Raw genomic sequence first — 23,334 nt, forward strand, 5'->3', positions numbered from 1 at the left:
AGTGATGGTGCCACATCTGGAGAATCATCTAAATGTACTGTATACCATGGTCTGGTTGAATACTCAATTCTTATTACAATTAGCTAAATGAGTTCAGGCAACTGAGAACAATGGGTTTTAGTGTTTTAGCAATTGAGAAAAACTGTAATGGACTTCAGCAGAGGCAACCGCCCGACACACATGGCCTCCTCCATCGTCCATTAATTACTGACAATGGACACCTCATCAGGCATTAACCCTTACATAAAGGATGACACCTGTTTTTCTCCATTTACAAGATATGTTGTACACATTACTAACAATGATTTAGAGTAAGAGTGTTTTTTCAACTTCCAGACAACCACTGATGTGGACAATGGTAACAACATCAATCTGCACAGCCACAACCTTGAAAACCATCATATAATTTGTTTTTGTTTTCACGTAAAAGTAAAAATTGTACTACAATGTGATGCTCTAGAAAAGTGTTGGATATCTGGAGATATGCCTGTCCTACCTGCTTAACAAGTGTGAGCCACACCCAGCTGTACACAGAATCCCAGATAGGTGTGGCTGGGTGTGGTCAGAAATGTATGGAACGCCATTTGCGCAAATTACAGATAACAGGTACAAATACAGGATATGCATGAGTGCCTTGATTCAAAGCCCCTCGTTGGCCACAACCAGAAAAGGCACGTTAATGCGTCACTTTTTGTTGTATCAAAAATATGCCATGTTAACATGATGAAACTCTACGTGTCAACGTGCATTTTAATACAACAGTGATGTCACATTGTCCTGAAGTACACCTGTACATAACTGCAGCAAGGTGAGAAATTGTTCAGCAAAAACAAGATTTTCAGAGGGTATTGAGAACAGGTCCAAGATGCTCAACCATACTTCTTTCTCCCAAATTAGGCCTTGATATAAACTACCATGATAGTATTGCAAGATTCAGACCTTTGAAGCAGGGTTAAAGGTCCCATGGCAAGAACATTTCACTTTATGAGGTTTTTTAACATTAATATGACTTCCCCTAGCCTGCCTATGGTCCCCCAGTGGCTAGATATGGCGATAGGTGTAAACCGAGCTCTGGGAATCCTGCTCTGCCTTTGAGAAAAAGTAAGCTCAGATGGGCCAATCTGGAATCTTCCCTATGTGTCGTCATAAGGGGAAAGGTTACCTCCCCCTCTGCTTTGCCCATGGCAAGCTGGTCAATGCCACACCCCCACCCTCCACCTTGCCCCGCTTCTCTCCTCATTAGCATTTAAAACTACAGACACAGAAATGGCACATCCTAAGGAAAGCTCATTGTGGGACTGGCTCTAGTGGCTGTAATTCTGCACCAAGGCTTAATTTCGGGAAAGAGACTTCAGATACAGTATTAGGGGACCACTAAGGCCTATATAAAAGCATCCAAAAAGAAAAAAAATATGTTTTAACTGCTTATATCAATGCATCAATAAAAAACAAAGTACTGTCCATTTCTTGTTCATCTCCTGTCTCAGCTCTGTGTTTCCCTTTGAATTATCTCCAAATCAGGGCAGTGTTGGTACTTTGGTTCAGGCGGCTCTGCCCAGGTGGATTGTGGGAGTTTGTTTAGGCTGCTGGTAGGAAAGGTGATGACTGCAGTGTCACTGAAGATGTCAATCAGACGGGATGGACAAGGTAGCTGTCCCTCCTCACACACAGAGACAGCCTGAGTAATGTAGCTGTAGTCCCGCTTGAACTCTCTCTCGATTGTCCTGTTGGGACGACAGACAGGAGACGTCACCTCACCTCTCCTCTAATTTCTTTAACGTCATCTCTCTGATTCATGTCTTGTACTAACCTGTCCATCATGCCATTGAAGCTGTTCCCAATGATTATCATCAGAGGAAGACATTGTGCATTCCAATTTTTCCACAGAAGGTTGTTGTACAGGGCTTTCCCACAATGCATCAGGTAAAAGAGTGTGGGTTTAGTCACCAGACGCTTCCCCTCCTGCACAATACAGTGAGAAACAATGCTGTTGTTTTTTGTATTTGTTCTCCACACTGTATATCTGCTAGTATAGCTGCTAACTTCACCTTCACTGACCTCATTTTCTGTGAGTACAGTCAGACCCAGCTCTCTTAAGACATCCCTCTCTCCAGATGAGAACATGGGGTCGTAAACATAGCAGTCCCTTGGTGGAATCTAAAGAGAGAGGAGCAGTGAGACACATAACTTATAATGAACAGGGCCTCACAGACGGTTTGTTATCTCATTGAATAAACAGTAAGCACATCCTCCAACCTGTCCTGCATCCAGCAGCAGCAGCAACATGGCAAGCTGGAAGCGAGCTGAGACACAGGAGGAAAAGGAGCCAAGGCCATAACAAACACACTCCAGCTGTTGACATCGTCTGCCATCTCTGCGGCTCCCCAGCTGGTCGGTGGTGCCCTCGGTGTCCCTGTTCTCTGGAGGTTTTGAGAGGGCTGCTGATCCTGCCACAAGCACCTGCTCTGAAGACAAGGTTCCTGAAAGGGTCACTGAGCTGCAAGCTAAATGATTTCACAGCCAAACAAAAGTATTTAACTCAACTTCTTCTTCTTCTTGTGTTTTTGAATGGCGGTTGGCAACCAGCTTTTTGGAGCATTACCGCCACCATCTGGACTGGAGTGTGGATCAAGAGGTCAACCTACACTTTCTTAAATCCTTTCTAATAACCCAGTTATCTTCAAAAAAGAAAACAAAAAATAAAAACAAATTTCACCTGATCCTTTTTGCAGTATATCATGTAAATTTAATGTCATCTGATTTTCACCCAGTTGTGAAATCAATCTTTGTCTGGCTTGATGGTATTTAGGACAATACATAATTACATGCTCTATGGTTTCTTGACTATCGCAATATTCACACATTCCATCAACATGCTTTTTCATTATAAATAATGTTCTATTTAATCCTGTATGTCCTAGCCTCATTCTGGACACCACATCTTCTTCTTGCTTACTTCTGTATGTATTCCTGTTCTTCCCCATTTAACTCAACTTGTCCAGCTAAACTCACCTTTCCACTGTTGACAAAACTCCTCGCATTTTAGCTCAGACCTACAGAGGAAGGATGATAAGCAGAGTTAATTGACTCCATCTGAAAAATGAACGATATTACAGGAATCTGCTGCTTAACTGGACTTAGGCTTATTACACTGTGTCTCTGATTCGTTTAACAGTTTTCCCGATGTCCAGCTGGTCCTGGCAGCATGTTGAATGTGAGGACACCTGAATTGGTTTTGATTTTCGCGCTGCACCTTTTCGTCGCCGGGCCACCTGCCACTCCTCCCCGGTGTCCGACATCTATAACAATTCACCGGTGCCCTATATACACATACGCAGACATGCGATACAAATATATTTATTAACAAAGTTCTAATATAAATGCTGCCATGGGTTGGCGATTCTGAAGCAAATGGGACTATTTTGAGTGTAACACACGCATTTCCTCTTCCGGTTCTATGCCACATTTTGTATTCCGTAACCCCTGTCCGCGTTTTCGACCGCGAATCGAAAAGCCAAACACAATTGAACAACCTTCTAAATGATTTTGTTTTCTTCTGTATAATTGAGACACATTTACGCGTAACTTACATGTAAATTGAGAAAAGGGAAACACATTTTTCGGGGTACAATGTTTGGTGAAACACCGGCAACCGGAAGTACTTGTGTTTTCGTGTGTAAAACCCATGGTAAAACCGAATAGTGAGATAGCTGATTTCAGCTGGGTTACCCTTCATTACTACCACAGATGAACATACTGTATATATAATTTCGAAGTAGGGGGATAACGAACGTTTCAGGTGAGTTATAGTACCAGTATTTTCATTAGGTTTTCGGGTAACGTTAGCTAGCTAACGTTAGCTTTTGCTAGTAAATATTAGCTTCTCTTTCACCTTGTTTTCTCCACAGCGGCAGTACGTAGAATAGTAGAGCCATAGTTTAGATTTTTTTTTTTACGAAGAGTATAGATGTTGCATAACTAACGTTACTGTAGCTAACGTTAGCTATTTGAGATTATGCTGTTTATATTAAATAGTTGTTGGCCTCATATATGGGCAAGATACAATGACCACATGATCACAGCTACAAAGCATTCAAAATAAATAAAACGTAATGAAATCTCAACTTACTTAACTAGATTTATTCGCGAGCTTTCAGCCACCTCTCGTGGCTTTCATCAGCAGAGATTGCTCGGTTGTCATAAAGATGGCTTCTTGATGTTGCTTATCATTTGGAGTTTTTACACTAACGTTACTTTAACCTTTGTTATTTGATATCCAGAGATGTCCATGTCCCATCTGTATGGGAGGAGAGAGGAGGAGGAGGAAGGTGTGGAGATAGAGAGCTTTGAGGTGACAGACTGGGACCTGGCCAATGAGTTCAACCCAGACCGCCGCAGATTCAGGCAGACCAAAGACCAGGCTACCTATGGCATCTGGGCTGACAGGGACTCAGACGAGGATGAGAGGCCTAGCTTTGGAGGCAAGAAGTAAGGCATGGGTTTATTTTTGTTGCTGCCCCAGTGATCCTGTTGTTACCTTAACCTACACCCAACCATATCGCTAACCCCAACCAGTTATCTCTGCTACGCCTAAACATAGCCTAACCTATGGGCGGAAACACAAATCTAAGGGAAACGCTATTCAAAGGTGAACAGACTTCAATGCAAGAACCCATCGTAGTCATCCCAACAGAAATGGTCCATATAAAAACCAACTGCTGTTTTTTTTTCTTTCTTTTTTTCTTTTTGCAATTGTAAACAACATTAGTCAAGTGTTTGTGTTTTTTCCAGATCCAAAGACTACAGTGCTCCAGTGAACTTTGTGAGTGCTGGTCTGCGCAAATCTGCAGCTGAGGAGAAACAGCAACAACAAAAAGTAGAAGGAGGCTCTGATGACTCAGAGGAAGATGGTCCTTCAGCACCTCCCCCTCCTCGTGGCGCTGCACCCAAAAAACTCCAGATGGTAAATTCTGTTGTGTGTATGTTGTTTGCCCCTTGCAGTGCCCCTGTAACAGTGTTTTGTCAAAAACTGATTTTATTTTTCTTGTTTGGCTAGGGTAATTTCCGGGGGAACCAGTCCCAGAGGTTTGCCGGTGGCATACAGTCTGGTAAAGGCATTGGTACCTGGGAGAAGCACACAAAGGGAATTGGACAGAAACTTCTGCAGAAAATGGGCTACCAACCAGGCAAAGGCCTGGGCAAGAATGCTCAAGGTGGGTAGGCCTGAGGAGGCTATGTTATTTAAACATTTAGTAGCGTGTGTTTTACAGGAGCAACAGAGTAGTTGGTATACTCTGACTCTACTCTCCTCTTATTGCTTCAGGTATTATAAACCCCATTGAGGCAAAGGTTCGTAAAGGCAAGGGAGCCGTGGGTGCTTATGGCAATGAACGAACCCAGCAGAGTCTTCAGGATTTTCCTGTGGTCGACTCGGAGGAAGAGGAGGAAAAGGTAGAGTCTTTCCCTCTTTTTCCAACTCAGCCACTGTTAGATTATAAAGCAGAAGTGATATTGAAGAGTCATTCAACATTATTTTGACATTATTCTCAATGTCTGTCTGTGTAGGAGTTTCAGAAGGAGCTAGGCCAGTGGCGCAAGGATCCTGCAAGCTCTATAGGAAAGAAGAAACCCAAGTACTCTTACAGAACTGTGGACGAGTTGAAAGCTAAAGGCAAGCTGGCAGGGCGCAGTACAGCAGCATCCGCTGGAGAGTTGGCACAGGTCAAGGTATGTTTGAAAAGACTTGCATTAACACTCTTTTGCGTCTGTCTCACAGGAATGTTATCAGGGCACTATTGAATTAAGCTGTAATGTTATAACAAGCATTGGGAACATAAGTTAATAGGACTTGGGCACTCTCTACAAGCCCATGTGGATGACATTATAATATGAATGTAAGCAAATGGTCAGCTGCCATTTTTGTCTCCAAATCTCATTTACCCCATATCTGTTCCCATCTCTAGGTTATAGATATGACTGGAAGAGAACAAAAGGTATATTACAGTTACAGTCAGATGTCCAACAAGCACAGTGTTCCAGATGAAGGTCCTCCAAGCTTGTCGGCTCAGGATCAGAAGGGATCTGGCTTTGCTCTCCCTGAACTCGAACATAACCTGCAGCTTCTGATAGACCTCACAGAACAGGACATATTACAGGTACGAGGGAACCAAAAATACCTGCCAAAATATCTATGGCTACGAGTTTCTACAAGTTTTCTATGTACCATTCAGCCACTTCTTCTTCTACCACATACTTGCATGCATTCTCTTATGCTATGTTATTTTCCACCTCCTGTAGTCCGCCAGACGTCTGCAGCATGAAAAAGATGTGGTTGTGTCTCTGAGCCATGAGTCACTAGCACTGCAGAGCAGACTGGATGCAGAGCAAGAATCCATCCAGAGAATGGAAGCCGTTTTGGCATTGGTGGGACGTTTTCCTTCTGGGGAGATGGCACCTGGGGAGGGACCCACCCTGCAGGTACATATGCAGTGAACACACAGACTAACAGCTACAGTTGTTTCAGTTTGTTAGTTCTTGCTCTGTTATCACATCGAAATATGTAATGGCTTTGGTGCCTTTCTTCTCTTTCTTCAGGAGTGTGCCCGGATCTTTGAGACTTTACAAACAGACTATTATGAAGAATACAAGACGATGGGATTGGCAGACCTGGCTGTAGCTGTTGTTCAGCCACTACTCAAAGAGAAAGTTCGTTCCTGGGACCCTCTGAAGGTAGCGTATGCTTTTGCATTTATTTTATTTTGAGGTAACTACATACTTTAATCATCAATAATTAGTAATGAAGCTGCCACTTCTCATACTGTTCTCTAAATATTTCAGGACAGCTCTTATTGTCTGGAAGACATCGGTCAGTGGAGAGCAATCCTTGAATCTAGAGACCTCCATAACAGTGCCCCAGATTCAAACATGGACCCTTACCACAGGTCATTTTAAACACACACAATGTATAATAAGCTGTGCTCATCTTTACATAAATTAATACATTTTTGACTACATGTGTTTGTGACATGTGTGTCCTATCTTTGTTGGTCCAGACTGTTGTGGGAAGTTTGGATCCCAGTGATGCGGCCCTGTGTGTCAGGCTGGCAGCCTCGTATAGTAGGGCCAATGGTGGACTGCGTGGAAGTGTGGGCTCCTCTTCTCCCCGTGTGGATCCTGGATCACCTGATGGAGCAGCTGATCTTACCCCGGCTACAGCGAGAGGCAAGACACATCTCCACTTAAAGACATACCTACCTGGATGGAGAGAAACTCCCATGGTTTTGATCATTTCACATAATTTACCTGTGGATAATTGGCTCCTACACTGTGAGCTGTTTTCATTCATTTCTGTTTAATAGGTGGATAACTGGAACCCTTTAACTGACACAGTGCCCATCCACTCCTGGATCCATCCTTGGCTTCCTCTGCTCCAATCACGTCTAGAGCCTCTTTACCCACCAATCAGGAGCAAACTCTCCAATGCCTTGCAGCGATGGCATCCCAGCGACGCTTCAGCCCGCCTCATCCTGCAGCCTTGGAAAGATGTTTTCACACCAGGTGCATGGGAGGCCTTCATGGTGAAAAATATCATCCCTAAACTAGGTATGTCTTTATCAGTGACAGCAGTGGAAGAAAATGTATATTCTTATCCTTTACTGTCCCTCCTTTTCCTCTCTGGTTTCTCTTCTTCATGTGATGGCTTCTGTGTCCCTCCTCAGCTCTGTGTCTGGAAGAGCTGGTTATCAACCCTCATCAGCAGCAGATGGAGCCATTTCACTGGGTGATGGACTGGGAGGGCATGTTGTCCCCTTCCAGCCTTGTGTCGCTGCTGGACAAAAACTTCTTTACAAAGTGGTTGCAGGTCAGTGAATATACTTACACAAAACAGAAAGTACCAAACTGCAATTATTGTATATACTTAATTTTATTAAATGTTTAGTTTTTTGTGACTTTATGGCTGTTTGTGTTTTGGTGATTATAGGTCCTGTGTTCATGGTTGAGCAACAGTCCTAACTATGAGGAAATCACTAAATGGTACCTGGGTTGGAAAAGCATGTTTAGTGACGCCTTGTTGTCACAGACGCTCATCAAAGAGAAGTTCAACGAAGCTTTGGACATCATGAACCGCGCAGTGTCTTCAGGCATGGGTTGGTATTACACATGGTCTTAGAAAATAAACATGAAAAATAGAACAGCATTCCTTTATAAAACATGATAATTCATCCCTTTTTTTCTCTGCTGCAACAAAACATACTACAACCCTCATTCTTTTTCATATCCACAGGTGGATATATGCAACCTGGTGCAAGGGAGAATATTGCATATCTAACACAGACAGAGAGACGAAAGGACTTCCAATATGAAGCGATGCAGGAGCGCAGAGATGCTGAGAGCGTGGCTCACAGAGGCATCAGTGCTGGTGTGCCGACTAACTTCAAAGATCTTATCCAGACTAAGGCAGAGGAGAACAACATTGTCTTTATGCCCTTAGTGGCCAAACGGCACGAGGGCAAACAGCTGTACACCTTTGGGCGTATTGTCATTTACATAGACAGAGGGGTTGTGTTTGTGCAAGGAGAGAAGACTTGGGTGCCCACGTCTTTGCAGAGTCTGATAGATATGGCCAAGTGAGGGTGGGCTGACTGATTCCTTGGTCTGCTAAGTGTAAAAGAGAATAAGTAGTACAAATGTTAACTTCAGTATGCTGATCCTTGTCGTATGTGTCTTTGTACATTTTTAAAGTGTCACTAGAACTGTGAATAAATAATTTTCAAATGTATGTGGCCTATTTATTTGCTGTTTTAGTTAGATGTGAAATGTAAATAAGTACGTTCAAGTTCAGTATAGAGTAGAGCTGTGTATGTATGATATTAGTTGGTTTTCATAAGGTTTTGCATTCAACACAGGCAAGGCAAAGGTCTCTATAAAGCACATTTCTTGGCAATCAAAAAATGCTTGTGTACTAATGTAGTATTAGTCCTTTTATTTAAAAACAATACATATTGTTGATATTTACGTACATGATTTTAATTTCTTAAATGATTATGGTGTTGCTACGTTTAATGTGCCTTATATATTTTCACCATTAGTGGTTTATAAATTGTTTAGTGTCGTGTGGTCTTTTGAATTATGTTTTTCTTCTGTAGGTGGCAGTGTAGCTGCTGGTTCCTCTTTTGGCCCTATTTTTTTTTTTGGCACAGCAGAGCTTCCGTCCGTCTTGGGCGCTTTGCGGTTGAGGGTTAAACAAAGTATCCTGTACATATGCATTTGGGCACGATTTAAGGATTCCAGGTGGTTTGTGTACTAAGAAGGTAGCTATGTGGCTATTTATAGATATCATATCAAACTTAAAATACATTGTGTCTATTTGGTATCTATGATTGGAAACATGCCTTTATGAGCCGAAAGGCTAAGGGCTGTTAGCCAAAAAGCTAGCTAGTCAGCCATCACAGAGCAACAGTGCTAGCACTAGCTAGCCTGCTAATAGAGAAATGTTGTTGGCACGTAAAGTTACTGTAACTCACGTCAAAAGGTTTACTCGGCTTATCTTAACTGTATTGTATTGAGCCTAAATATTTCCCATCTTTATCCAGCCCCCCATGTCGTCGGACGCCCTGAAGAAGCGAAAGTCTAAGGTTCTCCGCAGTGAAGGAGGAACCCCAGAGATGAAGCGAGGTCGCGGGGAAGGGGACCAGCAGGTAACGTTAACGTCAGGACGCCACCGAGAGGGCCCGGTTGACGGGAACGGAGGGGCCGCAGTGTGCTGCTGCAGTGTGTTGGGAGATTTCCAAACAGACCTAATTACTTTATCCACTTTAGCGAATTGAAGAGTTACATTTTGCACATCTTTCACGAAATATCTATGTATCTACTTTTAGGATTGGGATAAAGGTCCTCGTGTGATTGAACACAAAACCCTTGGTGATAACTGAACCATGAATACAATTACTAGGTTGGATGTACATCCACTATTTCTAAGCACTATATTGTTACTAACCACGTAACCAGGTGATAAGTGAAAATATGAGTTATCAAAATTGAAGTTTGAGTTAAGTTCAGAGTTTTGAAATTTGGGACCTGAATTAACTCACCACTTCTTTGACCACAAGTCTGAGTCCCTGCTAGTTGTGTTATAATGGATTCAGGACTCTGACTTTTTGTTCTTATAGCACCAATAAGTGAATGTAGTAAGTAAATGATGACCAACAGTGGTGTCGTTGATATACTGTTCACATTGATTTAGGTTTTTTGTAATTTTCTAGGATGTGCGAGTGTATAGTGAGGAAGTGGAGCTGGACAGCAGGGACCCTGAGCAGGACTTCCTGCAGTACAAAGAGTCATGCGAGAGTTTGGCCACACTCATGAGTGAGATCCAGGAGCTGAAAGCGAATGGAGCCAAGGAGGGGGTAAACATCATTCAGACTTATTACAGACTGATTTCATAGTCAGTAATAATGCCGTCACGTTACAGACTAAACTCATCAAGTGATGTGCTGGTTTGTCACGGACTGTAGCAATAAGTACATTCCTCCATAGCAGAAACTTTATACATACGGTTTGTGGTATTGTTAAATCTAATGCATCACAATGTTGTATATATCATCTTAGACAAAGTTGATTCTGTGTCTTTACTACAATAATGAATCTAACTAGTTGTGTCTGTTCTCAGTGTGCTGAGGTCGAGCAGAGACGTATGCAGAGCTGCATCCACTTCATGAATCTGAAAAAACTCAATCGTCTGGCTCACATGCGACTAAAGAGAGGCAGAGACCAGACACACGAGGTAACTCGCACACAACTCTCGAATGCTATCCAACTTTCATGACATATTAAAAGAAATACCAGCTTAGGTTAAGTTCACTCGATTCCATTCATTCGCTAAAAAAGTGCTGTCTCGGCTCCTTTTTGTGCTGATCAGGAAAGGCAAGTTAAACACCAAGCACTTTGTTTCTACTTTTAACACCTAACTGCAGTAGCTGCCACTGTCAGCAAACATAGCTTATACACCCTCAGTTTTGTTTATATTTAGAATTTATCGGTCCAGTTTTGGATCCTGCGCATTGATCCTTGATCTTATTGAATCCTGGTTCTGATTCTTGGCATATTGTTTGCATGTATTTATTTCCAGGGTCGCCTGGGTTATGTTTGTAAACCAACCTTAACCACCTTTTTTTCATTCAGGCGAAGCAGAGGGTGGATGTGCTGCACCTCCAGTTACAGAACCTGCTGTATGAAGTTATGCATCTTCAGAAGGAGATCAGCAAGTGTCTGGAGTTCAAGTTAGTACATAATATATCGTTTCACTGGAACAGCTTTTACTTTGAACGTACTTGAGACTAAATCCACTAAAGCTATACATTATTATGTACATGAACAAGTTTAGTTTAAGAAATGTTTAAAAAATGCTGAGTTCACATACCTTTCCCTGGTCCAGGTCTAAGCATGAGGAGATAGACTTGGTGTCTGAGGAAGCGTTTTACCAGGAGGCGCCACAGGACATTTCCAGGCCTCACATCACAAAAAATGATCCCCACCAGCTCACACTGGCACGACTGGACTGGGAGCTTGAACAGAGGAAGAGGTAAGCAAACTTGCACACAGCATAGTGCGTTAGTAGCATGCTGTGGTCAAAAAAACAGTCTTGATTTTTTTTTTTTTTTTTGGGACCATAGAGCAACTGTTAAAAATTTGTGCTTGGACACAGGTTGGCAGAAGAATACAGGGAGTCCCTGGCCACAAAGGAGAAGATCCATAAGAGCATCGAGGTGAAGAAGGAACATCTGACAAGCTTGCAGCCAGGACTCAATGCCATCATGCAGGTATAGCAACTGCTTGGGTGCCATATTGTAAAGGTTTTGAGCTTTGATAGGACAACACTTTTGTTTCAGTCGCAGCAGCTTAAAGCACTGATTTTGAAAGTGTTGAAAAATGTGTTCATTTATTATGTATATAGACTGTTTAATTTATTATATTCTTTTTTTCTTCATTCATTGAGGTGAAGGTCTTAACTGCTGTACCACCAATGGACACAATGTATAGATCCTCTGAATGATAATATGCTGATGTATGCTCTCTCTTCTTTCATAGGCCTCTCTCCCGGTGCAGGAGTATCTGTCCATGCCTTTTGAGCAGGCTCAGATACAGACAGAGGTTGCCCGCCACCTGCCTCCACCTCTCTATGTCCTGTTTGTTCAAGCCAATGCCTATGGCCAGGCCTGTGGTCAGTAGTCATTAGAGAATATCCTGTGTTTTTAAGGCCAAGTAGAGTTTTTTTATGGGATGTAAGCCCTGGTTGTCAATGATTTCTTTTGTTTCCATGTCAGACAAGAACCTGAGTGTCTCAATAAGTGGTGATGTGGATGAGGCCAAGGCCCTGTCCAAACCTCCAGAGGATTCCCAGGGTACAAACACTACTTTACATGCCTGCCATTACACATACAGCATCTGCACATATCATAATAAATAATAATAATAATTTATACTTTATTAATCCCGCAAGGGAAATTACAAATCACACAAACCCTTTGCTTTGTTGTGCAGTTCATCATCTGTTGTGTTATTATTTCAAGATGTTGAAAGATGTGAGAGATGCATCTCCAACAAAACAAAACTGTTTTGTGTTCTGGTTTTATCTAGATGATGAGAGTGACTCTGATGCAGAGGAGGAGCAAGAGAAAACGGTGAGTCTCAGGCTTGGCTTTACTCTCTCACACACACACACACACACACACACACACACACACACACACTCACACACACACACACACACACACTCGCACTCTCACGCACACACACACACAAACACACACTCTCTCAGATCAGTGAGTTCAATGATTTCTTAATATACCCGTCTTTGCAACGGACACACATACTGTCCCTGAAGCCCCAGCTGTCCCACATGGTCTGGCGGGGTGGGGTGCGGCTGTTGATAGCTTCCTGCATCCGGACGGGTGCCAGCTGGGGGATTCTGGGAAATATATACCAAGAATGGCTAGGTGACCGTAACCTGAGCCCATCCCGGGCATGCACACTCAGCACTGAACCAGTGCTCGTTTTTGAGTGTCTGTCGGGATGTTTTTTTGAGTGAAGTGAATATGTATTTTCTTAATTACCGATTTGTTGATAAATGTTTTGTATTTTGTTGCAACCTCTGGCATATTTGCACATGACGCCTCATCTGAAACACCCTCTTATTTTTCAATCTTTTACTACTTCCAGCCCTTCTTTTGAACTGCCACCTCCTCCTTTTGTCTGTAACAGTAGAGGGCTGAAATGCTAGAGATGCTAAGTCACTATCATGTTTCTCCTGGAAGCAGCTGGAATGGATGCAAATCGTTTCTCTAATTTATTTGATATGCTACAATGTCAAACATGCACTTTGTCTTTCTTTCTTTTTCATTCATCATTTGCTTTTTATTGACAGAAGAGAAGAAGGCCAACTACAGGTGGCCAGCTGGATGAAAAAAGACGGGAGATGCTGAAAAGGCACCCTCTGTCTCTCTGCTTAGACCTCAAGTGTAAAGGTAACTCATTCTACATTCTTCATGACTTCAAATTTTAGTGTCTGCACCAAATAGGTCTGTGCCTTTTTGTGCATTCCCTCTCTTAACACAGCAAGGTTAAGCCTGAGTACTTACAGGTAATCTGTAATGTATCCATAGCTATACTGCTTATTGTGGTAACTCTATATCTACCAGATAGTAAGTGGAAGTGTGAGCGTGACCCAGTCTGCTATGATGTCATGACACCACTTGACCCTCGTGTTCCCTCTGCTGGCAATAAAAGGAATGGTGACAGATTATAGAGAGATCTGCATTGCAGACGTTACTCTACCTAAAGGGGAGGTGAGAGAGACGCTTGCAGCATTGTGGTTCTGCAGCACCTACGACATGCTGTAAGCATATTTTCTCATCACCAGACTTTCTCAAACCTCTGCTTGTATTCCTAATGGCCTTCTCCTCCCCAGTTGTCTTCACTGCTGCCAGCTCCGGCAGTCAGTTTACTGCAGTAAAAGCAAAAATTGAGCAGCGTAGCTGTCAGTGAGTGACAGAGTGTCGCTGAGTTCACTGTGACTGCAGAGAGTGGTGTGTGTGTGTGTGTGTGTGTGTGTGTGTGTGTGTGTGTGTGTGTGTGTGTGAGTGAAAGATGACCATTAGTATAGTAGGTATCCCCTGGGTGCTGCTAGCTGCCGTCGTGACCACACCCTGTTATTGCTCTCTAATGCGCTGCAGTGTAAAGTATACCCTGGGGGACATTCACTGGGAAGATTAATGAAAAGAGGAAGGTAGAGAGAGTATTGAGCTAGTAATGGGTTAGCTCATCACCATGTGTTATCCATCATGTCTCCACAGATGGCAGCATCCTCCATCTCTTCTTCTACTACCTGATGAATCTCAACATTATAACCGTCAAGACCAAGGTCTCCACCTCCACAGACCTCAACTCAGCCATCAGTGCAGGGTGTGTGTGTGTGTGTGCACGCTTAAGCATCCGTCTCCCTCTCTGTGTCCCTTAAAGGAAAGTCTAATGATGTCTTCTTTTGCAGGGACCTGCTGAAATCAGACACTCTACTCAGCTGTCTCTACGCCAGCGACCAGGGACGAGAAACGCCCAATCCAGCTAATCGCTACCAGTTTGATAAAGTCGGGTGAGGATGTCAAGTAATTAAAGGATATGAGAAGCTGTGTAGCGAATCACACCGTTGAATTTCAGTATTATTAACCCATAATTTCCTTTTTAGGATCGTTTGCTTTGCTGATTATTTGGAGGAGCTGGGCCATCCCTACATGTGGGTTCAGAGTCTAGGAGGACTACATTTTCCCAGAGATCCTTCAGAGGTGCATTTTGAAATCAAGTATTATCCCAGTTGAGCATAGTTTCTGTGTTACGGTCTCATCATGTTGGGATGTGCTCATGTTTTCCAGAGTGTGCGTGTGGGCAGTTCTCTGAGTGCCAGCCACATGGAGACCACCATGAAGCTGCTGAGGGGACGACTCCAGTCTCGCTTGGCTTTGCACAAACAGTTTGCCTCTTTAGGTACATTATATGTTAACGACCATACATCAAATACTACTGAAGAAGCGATAGGGCATTTTGACTGAGATTGTTTGTTCTCCTGTCCTCAGAGCACAGCATCATCCCAGTCTCCAGTGAGTGTCAGCACCTCTTTCCTGCCAAGATCCTCTCCCGTTTAGCTCGCTGGACCACTACCACTCAGCAGGAGTACATGGTATACACATATAAAGACATTTGTATAGATATTTTGTTTTAAAAGAAAAAGAAAATGCACCTCTTGTAGCACATCTCACTGTGATATTACTTTTTTCTTGTTAGGATCTGCCATATACTCGACATGTGACCGATGCTGGGATGGCGAAGGAGACGGATATGTACTTCATGGCTGTTGTGGAAAGGGGCACAGGTAAAATGATAGATGATGATAGAATTGGCCAATATTGATAACTTGGATTTTTATTTGGTTCTTATAACCCACCTGCTTCGATCTTTTTCTTCCTCAGCTCATCTCCAGGCCGCTGTTGTGCTGAATCCCCGTTACCCAGAAATCCCTCCTCTCTTCTCACTCTCGCTCAGCTGGAAGGGAGAGCGCAGCGGACGCACTGATGACAACCTTCGAGTATGAGCTTTTTCCAATATTGATCACTTGTGTTCCATTAACTTGTGCTCTGTTGTTGCATAAGCTCATTTGACGTCTAGGTATTTAAGACTTTAACTGACTCATCTTTTTCTTTTTCAGGCCATGGAGAGTGAGGTCAATGTGTTCAAAAAGGAACTACAGGGGCCACGTCCAGGACATCAGCTCCTGACCAATCAAATTTCACGCCTGTGTGTCTGCCTGGATGTGTATTTGGAGACAGAAGGACAAGATGACAGCGTGGAGGGACCGCGAGAGTTTCCCAGAGAAAAGATGTGCCTGCGCACTGTCAGGTACACGGTCACAAGAAGCTATTAGTGGTCAAACACTTTAGTATCTGAATAGATTTACTGTATCTCTGACATCTCACTTTCTTTCTCAGGGGTCCAAATCGTCTGAAGCCATTCAAGTACAACCACCCTCAGGGCTTCTTCAGTCACCGCTAGATTTGTCCATATGATTCTCACTGCTGTACTTTACAACTCTAACTCCCTCAAGCTTACCTTTGTGGCTCTTTGACACACAAAGTATCTCTTTTTAAAAGTCTTTTTACCTGTTTAAAAATAAAAGAAAACACCATGTTATTTTCTTGAATGAGTGTGCATTTCTTTTCTATTGAAGGATCTGTTGCATCCATTGTTTGTTGTGCACTCCAAATGTCTCTGTTTTATCCCTCTGCCTTCCTCTCCACCCTCACCTCTCTCTGTGCTGCTCTATTTATAGGCATTTCTTGTGCTAGCTGATTATTATGCCACTGGGGTTCAGTGCTACAGGAAGCTGAGTCATTTCCCCAGAGAATTGTGTCCATAGACTGATTTTTGGTATATTTTATAGTCAACAGCTGGCCTTCGACCTTTCATTTTTCATCCTGGATGCTTTAATGGAAGGTTGTTATTCAAGATACTGATGCCAATTCCATCAAGGACTACTCTCATTTTATGATTAGCTAGGAGCAGAAGTGTTTGACAAAAATATCACTGTTTTCTTGCACATTGGAGTGCAAATCCAGCAGCATTTTACCAAATCCAGACATTAATGCCTCGTAGATTTATGGATATATGTAATTAGAAGTAGAAGACGAGGACTCTGGTGGTGATTACTATTTAAAATGTGAGTGAGTAATGCAATCTGGGACTTCTTCTACTTGTACCTTGCTCAAGATACAAAAAAGTAAAGTAACTTAACTATTCAGGGTCAAATTTACTTCTGTGAAAAGAAACATTTTTGTTGGATGGGGTTGTTTGGTTCTTTAAGGGCAAAATAACTACTATTAATAACTAACTAAATAACTCAGTAAAGAGCACAAACAAAATGAAACCAGATAGTGTGTCTTTGCAGAAGTGAATAATTAAGGAAAACAGTAAGACTGAGTTCTAATAAGTTAGTGATATTCAAATGCAGCGACGTGAAAAAACAAACTCGTAACTTCCACCTGATGTATTTTATGATGCGTTTGTTGATCCCATTAGTACAAAGTCATCTATCAGATGCAACGAGATTAGATGTGAATATAACACTGAAATCCTGCCAGGAAAGATAACCTTCCAATGTCAGAGATGTATCAAAAAAAGATGAGCTTTTGTAGCCAGCTGCTGCACTCGCATTAGTAAATCCTATTAAAAATGTAGCTACACCATTTCTGTGAAAGATTGTATAAATCTATGAATAGCTTGAACAGTACTGTAAGTCATGACCAAAAATGACATTTGTATTTCCTTATTAATTTGGCATGGTTTAAAAAGTGGTCATCTTAAGCCAATATGTGATACTCAACCTATTACAGAATTGAGTGATATTTATGGTCATTTTGAATCAATAGTAATGGATTACAAAATCACTGCCTCGGTTTGTGAACTTATCTCTGCAGTTATCCGAGTGTAAGCAAGCAGCACTGCTCCTGATTTATGCACGAGCGTGGTCTCTGGGACTCGGGTAAGGGTGCAGTTACTGCTGTGGGTGGGTACAGCTCCCCCCCCTCCTCATCCGCAATGCAGTGCATTTACTTGCAGCATTTACCTTTCAGGCCTCACATCTTGCATGATAACGCTTGACACTTCTCCTTCATAAATCCTCACTTGAGGTCAATGGCTATTCATTTTATTTTTGCAAATTAAGAAATCTCCCAAAAGCATTTTGTGTTTGATTTTTCATTCTTTATTTATCTGTTTTATATTGCATATTCTCAGCAGTTTATACATAACACATAGTCATCATTGTCCTAGCATTGCAGATCAAAAGAGTGAGACAGTGCAGTTCACCATCAGGAGAAGCTGCATTAAACAAGCAAAATTCAAGTCTTTCTTACTGATGTATCTGTAAATATAATATAGACATTTGTATCTCCTTAAATATATGTTTTTATATTCAATATCTGTCACAACCTTTAGCTTGAGATTGTTTCGAAATATCTACCCTTGAAGGCTTGTGTAGGTACAGCAGGCCCCTGCGGTCCCCGTCAGCGGGATTCAGTTTAAATGCACTTGTTATTTATTAAGGGCAGTTATCACATTCAGATAAAGAGTTTAGAGCATTCTGCATTCACTACAGTCATACATCAGAAGCATCAGGGGTATGTAATGGCCATACTTGGGGAGCAGGGGGTTATTTGCTACAGAAATCACTATTGCTTACATACCATCACCTGCTTTGCTTTGGACATTAAAGCGCCCATCTGAACAGCTGGGTGCATCCAGCCCCTTTCTCCTGCTCTTTACCCTGCCTTCCTTCATAGTTCTTTGGCATCTCCACCTCCTCTTGTCGTGCCTTGAATCACAGCTTATCCGTCTTACTTCTTGGCCTTCTCCTCCTTGCTCTCCTTTGACTCGGTGCCAGAAGATTTCTCCGCCTTCCCTCCATCCTTCACCTCCTTACTCTCTTCTTTACTAGTCTCCTTTGTCGCCTCTGGCTTCTTCTCGTCTTTCTTGCTGTCTGTTTTCTGGGGTTCGGCTTTAGGTGCGGACTTCTCCTCTGGCTTCTTCTCCTCTGGCTTCTTCTCCTCTGGCTTCTTCTCCTCTGTCTTCTTCTCCTCTGGCTTCTTCTCCTCTGGCTTCTTCTCCTCTGGCTTCTTCTCCTCTGGCTTCTTGCCCTCTGTTTTCTCAGGCTGTGCTTTAGGGGCAGGCTTAGCCTCGGGCTCGGCCTTCTCTGACTTAGGAGCCGAGGGTTTCTCCTCCTTGGCGGGGGGAGCGCTCTCCTTAGGCTCAGACTTGGGGGCAGGTTTATCCTCTGTGGGTTTCGAAGCGCCATCCGTCTTTGTAGCTTCATCTGCCTTGCTCTCTTTCTTCGAATCAGGTTTGTCTGCCTTCTCTGGCTCTGTCTCCTTGGGCTCTTGCTTCTTCTCTTCCTTTACGGGTTGTTCTTTCTCCTTCTTTTCCTCCTTGACAGGCTTCTCCTCTTTTTTCTCCTCTTTTGGGGTGTCTTTGGCGGTGGCAGGCTTGGCCATCTCTTTTTCTGGAGACTGTGGTTCAGGGGTCTTGGGACGAGGAGATTTAGATTCAGGAGATTTGGGTGGGGATTGTAAAACAAGTGACTTTGAATCATCTCCTGCAGGCGATTTGACTGCAGGCGACTTAGCGGGTGATTTGGGCATCGGGGATTTGGCTGGTGGGGATTTCGATTCTGGGGATTTTTGTGGGGATTTAGATTCTGGTGATTTGACAGCAGGAGATTTAGGCTGAGGGGATGCAGCCTTTTCTGGAGATTTGGACTTCTCTTCTTCCTCACCTGCCTCCTCTTCCTCTCCCTTCTCCTCATCCTTCTCCTCCTCATCCTTTTCCTCCTCTCCCTCTGCTTCCTTCTTTTCTTCTTCTCCCTCTCCTTCCTCCTCCTTATCTTCTCCTTCCTCACCTTCTTCCTCCTCTTCTTTGGTTTCCTCATCGTCTTCTTTCTCTCCCTCCTCTTCCTCCTCATCTGCCTCCTCTGTCACCTCAGTCACCTGGGTCTCATCGGTCTGTTCCTCCACGATGACGGTATCTGAGATCTCCTCTCCTTTCACTTTCAAGTGGGAAGAGATTCTGCTCTCCAGGTAAGAGTACGGACCTCCTCCTGACACAAAGCGATTCTCCTCTCCCTCCAGTAACTTCCTGTTTTAAAGACAAAGACACACTGTCAGTGAAAATATCAATAACCTTGGCCATTAAGAAGCCAAATAATCAATTTAATGATGTGTGCTTTTAAACCCTGACCAACCTATAAGCAGCAATCTCAATATCTAAAGCCATCTTCACATTCAGCAGCTCCTGATATTCTTTCAGCTGGCTGGCCATCTCCCATTTGGTGGATTTCAGCTCATTGTCCAGCTGATTGATGGCCTCCTGCAAATATAAAACGTGCAGCATGACAAATATTATGGTATGGAACAGATATTTAACATAATGTGAGTTTCCCTGTGGGATGAGTGCAATTCTTGTGTTGATTTCCTGCCTGTAGTGAGTTGAGTTCATCGTGGTGTCTGTCTTCACTCTCCATACGCTGCCTCTCAAGTGAGTCCTTGGTTCCCCGAAGAGTCTCCAGCTCGATGGTGCGGCTCTGGAGCTGACGGCGGTAGTCTGCGATCTCGTCCTGGCTTCCACGAATTGCATCCTGGTTGGACCTAGCAGCTTCAGACAGACGATCCATACGCACTGCAGAAATAGCATACAAAAGAATGTATATGATTTAGGAATCACATTTGCTGTGTCACACCATTGACTGGCTCATGTCCAAAAACAGTTTGAGTGACCTGCTAAAGTACAGAGAAGTTCTGCGTTCTTCTTCAGTCCATAAGCATGCATTGCTTTGTATCTATCTTGGTACTGAGACATTTGACCTGTCCTGAGAGTCTCTACTGGGGGCCTGAGTAACCTTGGCAGTGTCCATCTGTCAGTCAGTAGTCTGACTCAGCTCCCTCCCTCCTCCAAGCATGAATGAGCCACAGTGCTGCAGTCAGCTGGAAACCACCACGGGAAGGCCATTCTGTGTGCACCTTTCACTGGTTATATAAAGTCAGCATGTAATTGTGCAGCAAGGGTCAGTCTATAAGTCGTTCTGTGACGTGCAGTTCAGATAAAACCCTTCTTGGCCTTTAAAGTTGTCAAGTGTGTACTTGTACAGTACCATGAAATGTGAGAAGCCTGTGTGCATATGGGTGTTGCCTCTACTTGCAGTATGATTGTGAAGAGGATTGTCACAGGGTTTCATCCATGTCTATCCATCATATCTACATGTAAAGCTTACTTCCATGTCCTTGGTAAACTCCAATCACGACATCAGAAAGGATGACTGTTAGAGTGATGAAGCATTATCTGTCTTGTCTGCCTTCCACAAACAGCAACCTTAAAACAACTATTCTATTGGTTCAGGGCAAGAGACAGACACACAGCGCACATGGGGTGAAAGCAAAAACACACCCACTGTTACCCACAGTGAGAGTGCAAATGAGTCATAGTCTCTCTGTGTGCCATCTCACTCCTGCAGGTAAATAAGGAATGATTCGTCTGCGGCAGCGATGCACCCACAAAAACGCACCATTTACAAACTAGAGGTCACATTATTTAAATATTGATCTTTGTGCATTTGTTCGTGATATCTGCCTTGACGTAGCCTACCTAATTTGCCTGCAATCGGTTATTAAACCTCCTCTCTTTAGTTAAAGTTAGGGGATCGAGGCAGAATCTGCAAGGTTTTAGAAGTCAGCATGCTTTGCCTAATAGTTTCAGTGTTGATGGTCTGATAACAAAAAGTAAGTGATCTTTACAACCCTGATATGAGCACGATACTGCACACTCATTCACCTTAATCCAGTTAATGCATCACAATATTATTTGTTTCAAATATGTCATTTCTGGTCCCTTGCTGCAAATAATGGTGTCTTATCAGCATGTTTGGGCTGGGCATATTTTTTATGCATGACCCAATAATAAAATGATTCATTCATCCATTCCTAGTGCTGCAATTAGGCTACAGGCTAATTCAAACGATATTTAGACTTCAGCACCACGGACAGAGAACAAACACTATGCTGCACACTGAAAAGCGCACGCGGAAGTTTCTATGTGATTTCAAAACTCAACGTTCCCCTTCTGACCCAACTCACCTTTGAACCATTCCTCCGCGTGCGTTGAGCTCTTGGATGCGTGGCCGTCCAGCTGCGCGCGGATCTCTCGCAGGGCGCCGGTGACGTCCGCCTTGAGCGTGTCTCGCATGTCGAAGCTTACCTGCGCGCCATGAATCTGATCGAGGAGTTCAGCCACTTCTTCCTCGTGGTTCTTCTTCAGGAAAACGGCCTCCTCCTCCAGGGAACGGAGCTTCTTGTCCAGCTCCATACGCGCCAGCCGGCACTCCTCAGCATACTTTTTCATGGCGCGCGCGGCAGCCTCCAACTCATCCCGGTTTCGCGCCTCATCCTCCAGTCTGACCCGCAGGTGCTGGATGTCCTCCTCCAGGTGATCGTGCTCCAGAGCTGCGCGGGCCTTCTCCCCGGTCAGCTGCTGCAGGAGACCCTTCAGGTCGCCCAGCTCTCGTTCGTAGTGCTCCCCAACCGATGCGCGCCCGGCCTGGCTCTGCCGCAGAGCTGCCGCTTCCGCCTCCAAGTTGCGGTTGTGCATCTCAAGGTTGCGCACCTTGTCGATATAGCCGGCGAACCGGTCGTTCAGGGTCTGCAGAATCTCCTTCTCGTTCCTCCGTGTCATGTCGCCGTTGAAGGTCTCCAAGCTGTCCACGGAGGATGGCTGGCTGTAGGTGAGGCGGCGGCGCTGGGAGTGAAAGCCGCTGGAGGACACGGAGGCAGGCCGAGCCTTGCGGTACGAGGTCGGGCCGAAGAGATGGTGCTCTACCGTGTAACTCATGTTGGCTGGGCCGGATGAGAACTGACTGCAGCAGGAGCGGGAGCGCTGGGCTTATATAGGAGGGAGGGAAAACTCACTCGTCAGCACCAGGACACACGTTTAAAGAGATATCTGTTCTTCAGAGAAGTACTGCTTGCGCAGAAATATATTCACCCTAATCAGTGTAGCACCTTGTGGATGAGTTGTATTTTACTCAAGGTGTTAATGAGGTGTATTTTATCAAAGCAACACACCTAAATATTGGTTTTATAGAATGTAAATTGTCAAGCATCACTTTCTATCTTAAGGCATTTTGTGCATAAAAAAAACTTGGCAGTGTATGCATTATGTTAAATAATTAGAACATGATTCATTTTAGGCCTAATTGCAACTGCCATTGGCTCTTTGTAAGAAGCCCTGATACATTACTACTTTTGCAAGGTTTTACACTTTGGAAGATATATTCATATTTTGGGTATGCTGTGGCTAAAGTCTGTATGCACTGATTGTGTGAATGTGCAGTGTGTTCTGCTGATGCTCTGTAGCTGTACTGCTGCAGTGTGAGTTTGCAGATCCACGACAATCCCCTGGGACTCAACTCAAGTGCTGCACACACACACACACACACACACACACACACACACACACACACACACACACACACACACACACACACACACTCACTCACTCACTCACTCACTCACTCACTCACTCACACATACACACACACAGAGGTTTGTTTGTCCCCTTATATTTCAAACATTACTTTGCATCTCTTAATTTCTTCTTTTTTGTTGCTGAAGAGAAAATAAAAAAATAATCTCCACATGTACGCATGTGGTTGCAGGCCAAACATGACATGTGACAGCACTGACATAAAAA

At 43.6% G+C, this 23,334-nt stretch overlaps 4 protein-coding genes across 12 annotated transcripts; 2 read left to right on the forward strand and 2 right to left on the reverse strand.

The window, feature by feature from the left end:
- Positions 1 to 647: 647 nt before the first annotated feature.
- thoc5 (THO complex 5) lies at positions 648 to 16,246 on the forward strand. Of its 4 annotated transcripts, XM_031308887.2 has the most exons (21): positions 9,195 to 9,311; positions 9,455 to 9,459; positions 9,594 to 9,698; positions 10,263 to 10,406; positions 10,670 to 10,783; positions 11,182 to 11,279; positions 11,435 to 11,581; positions 11,705 to 11,819; positions 12,088 to 12,220; positions 12,324 to 12,401; positions 12,637 to 12,680; positions 13,424 to 13,523; positions 14,352 to 14,460; positions 14,546 to 14,647; positions 14,741 to 14,837; positions 14,925 to 15,036; positions 15,126 to 15,229; positions 15,334 to 15,421; positions 15,519 to 15,634; positions 15,755 to 15,945; positions 16,035 to 16,246. In XM_031308887.2, exons 3-21 carry the CDS (start codon positions 9,600 to 9,602, stop codon positions 16,096 to 16,098), a joined length of 2,055 nt encoding a protein of 684 aa, XP_031164747.1. In that variant the 5' UTR covers positions 9,195 to 9,311; positions 9,455 to 9,459; positions 9,594 to 9,599; the 3' UTR covers positions 16,099 to 16,246. The 4 variants fall into 4 exon arrangements, with proteins under 4 accessions (XP_035849583.1, XP_031164748.1, XP_031164747.1 ...); XM_035993690.1 differs by lacking the exons at positions 9,195 to 9,311; positions 9,455 to 9,459 and adding an exon at positions 648 to 651; XM_031308888.2 differs by lacking the exon at positions 9,455 to 9,459 and having other exon boundaries at positions 9,185 to 9,311.
- On the reverse strand, positions 1,405 to 3,419 carry srrd (SRR1 domain containing). 2 transcript variants are annotated; one of them, XM_031308842.2, is made up of 6 exons: positions 3,151 to 3,419; positions 3,013 to 3,053; positions 2,257 to 2,480; positions 2,059 to 2,157; positions 1,811 to 1,962; positions 1,405 to 1,724 (listed from the first exon to the last, which is right to left on the reverse strand). In XM_031308842.2, exons 1-6 carry the CDS (start codon positions 3,297 to 3,299, stop codon positions 1,484 to 1,486), a joined length of 906 nt encoding a protein of 301 aa, XP_031164702.1. In that variant the 5' UTR covers positions 3,300 to 3,419; the 3' UTR covers positions 1,405 to 1,483. The 2 variants fall into 2 exon arrangements, with proteins under 2 accessions (XP_031164702.1, XP_031164703.1); XM_031308843.2 differs by having other exon boundaries at positions 1,407 to 1,724; positions 2,257 to 2,465; positions 3,151 to 3,418.
- tfip11 (tuftelin interacting protein 11) lies at positions 3,465 to 8,779 on the forward strand. Of its 3 annotated transcripts, none has more exons than XM_035993665.1 (15): positions 3,465 to 3,663; positions 4,273 to 4,488; positions 4,792 to 4,963; positions 5,057 to 5,213; positions 5,324 to 5,451; positions 5,566 to 5,727; positions 5,964 to 6,155; positions 6,298 to 6,477; positions 6,595 to 6,729; positions 6,838 to 6,941; positions 7,053 to 7,221; positions 7,359 to 7,602; positions 7,719 to 7,861; positions 7,982 to 8,147; positions 8,285 to 8,631. In XM_035993665.1, the coding sequence occupies exons 2-15, from the start codon at positions 4,283 to 4,285 to the stop codon at positions 8,629 to 8,631; spliced, it is 2,505 nt and encodes an 834-aa protein (XP_035849558.1). In that variant the 5' UTR covers positions 3,465 to 3,663; positions 4,273 to 4,282. The 3 variants fall into 3 exon arrangements, with proteins under 3 accessions (XP_035849558.1, XP_031164701.1, XP_035849563.1); XM_031308841.2 differs by having other exon boundaries at positions 3,466 to 3,799; positions 4,281 to 4,488; XM_035993670.1 differs by lacking the exon at positions 3,465 to 3,663 and having other exon boundaries at positions 4,283 to 4,488; positions 8,285 to 8,779.
- A 1,537-nt stretch (positions 16,247 to 17,783) lies between the features above and the next one.
- Positions 17,784 to 22,523, reverse strand: LOC116056653 (neurofilament medium polypeptide). 3 transcript variants are annotated; one of them, XM_035993720.1, is made up of 5 exons: positions 21,723 to 22,523; positions 20,072 to 20,271; positions 19,838 to 19,962; positions 18,738 to 19,731; positions 17,784 to 18,677 (listed from the first exon to the last, which is right to left on the reverse strand). In XM_035993720.1, the coding sequence occupies exons 1-5, from the start codon at positions 22,471 to 22,473 to the stop codon at positions 18,438 to 18,440; spliced, it is 2,310 nt and encodes a 769-aa protein (XP_035849613.1). In that variant the 5' UTR covers positions 22,474 to 22,523; the 3' UTR covers positions 17,784 to 18,437. The 3 variants fall into 3 exon arrangements, with proteins under 3 accessions (XP_035849613.1, XP_035849618.1, XP_031164746.2); XM_035993725.1 differs by having other exon boundaries at positions 17,784 to 18,614; positions 18,700 to 19,731; XM_031308886.2 differs by having other exon boundaries at positions 17,784 to 18,692; positions 21,723 to 22,522.
- Between the last annotated feature and the right edge of the window lie 811 nt (positions 22,524 to 23,334).

The sequence above is a fragment of the Sander lucioperca genome, chromosome 2 (assembly GCF_008315115.2).
Source record: "Sander lucioperca isolate FBNREF2018 chromosome 2, SLUC_FBN_1.2, whole genome shotgun sequence".
Lineage (NCBI taxonomy): Eukaryota > Metazoa > Chordata > Actinopteri > Perciformes > Percidae > Sander > Sander lucioperca.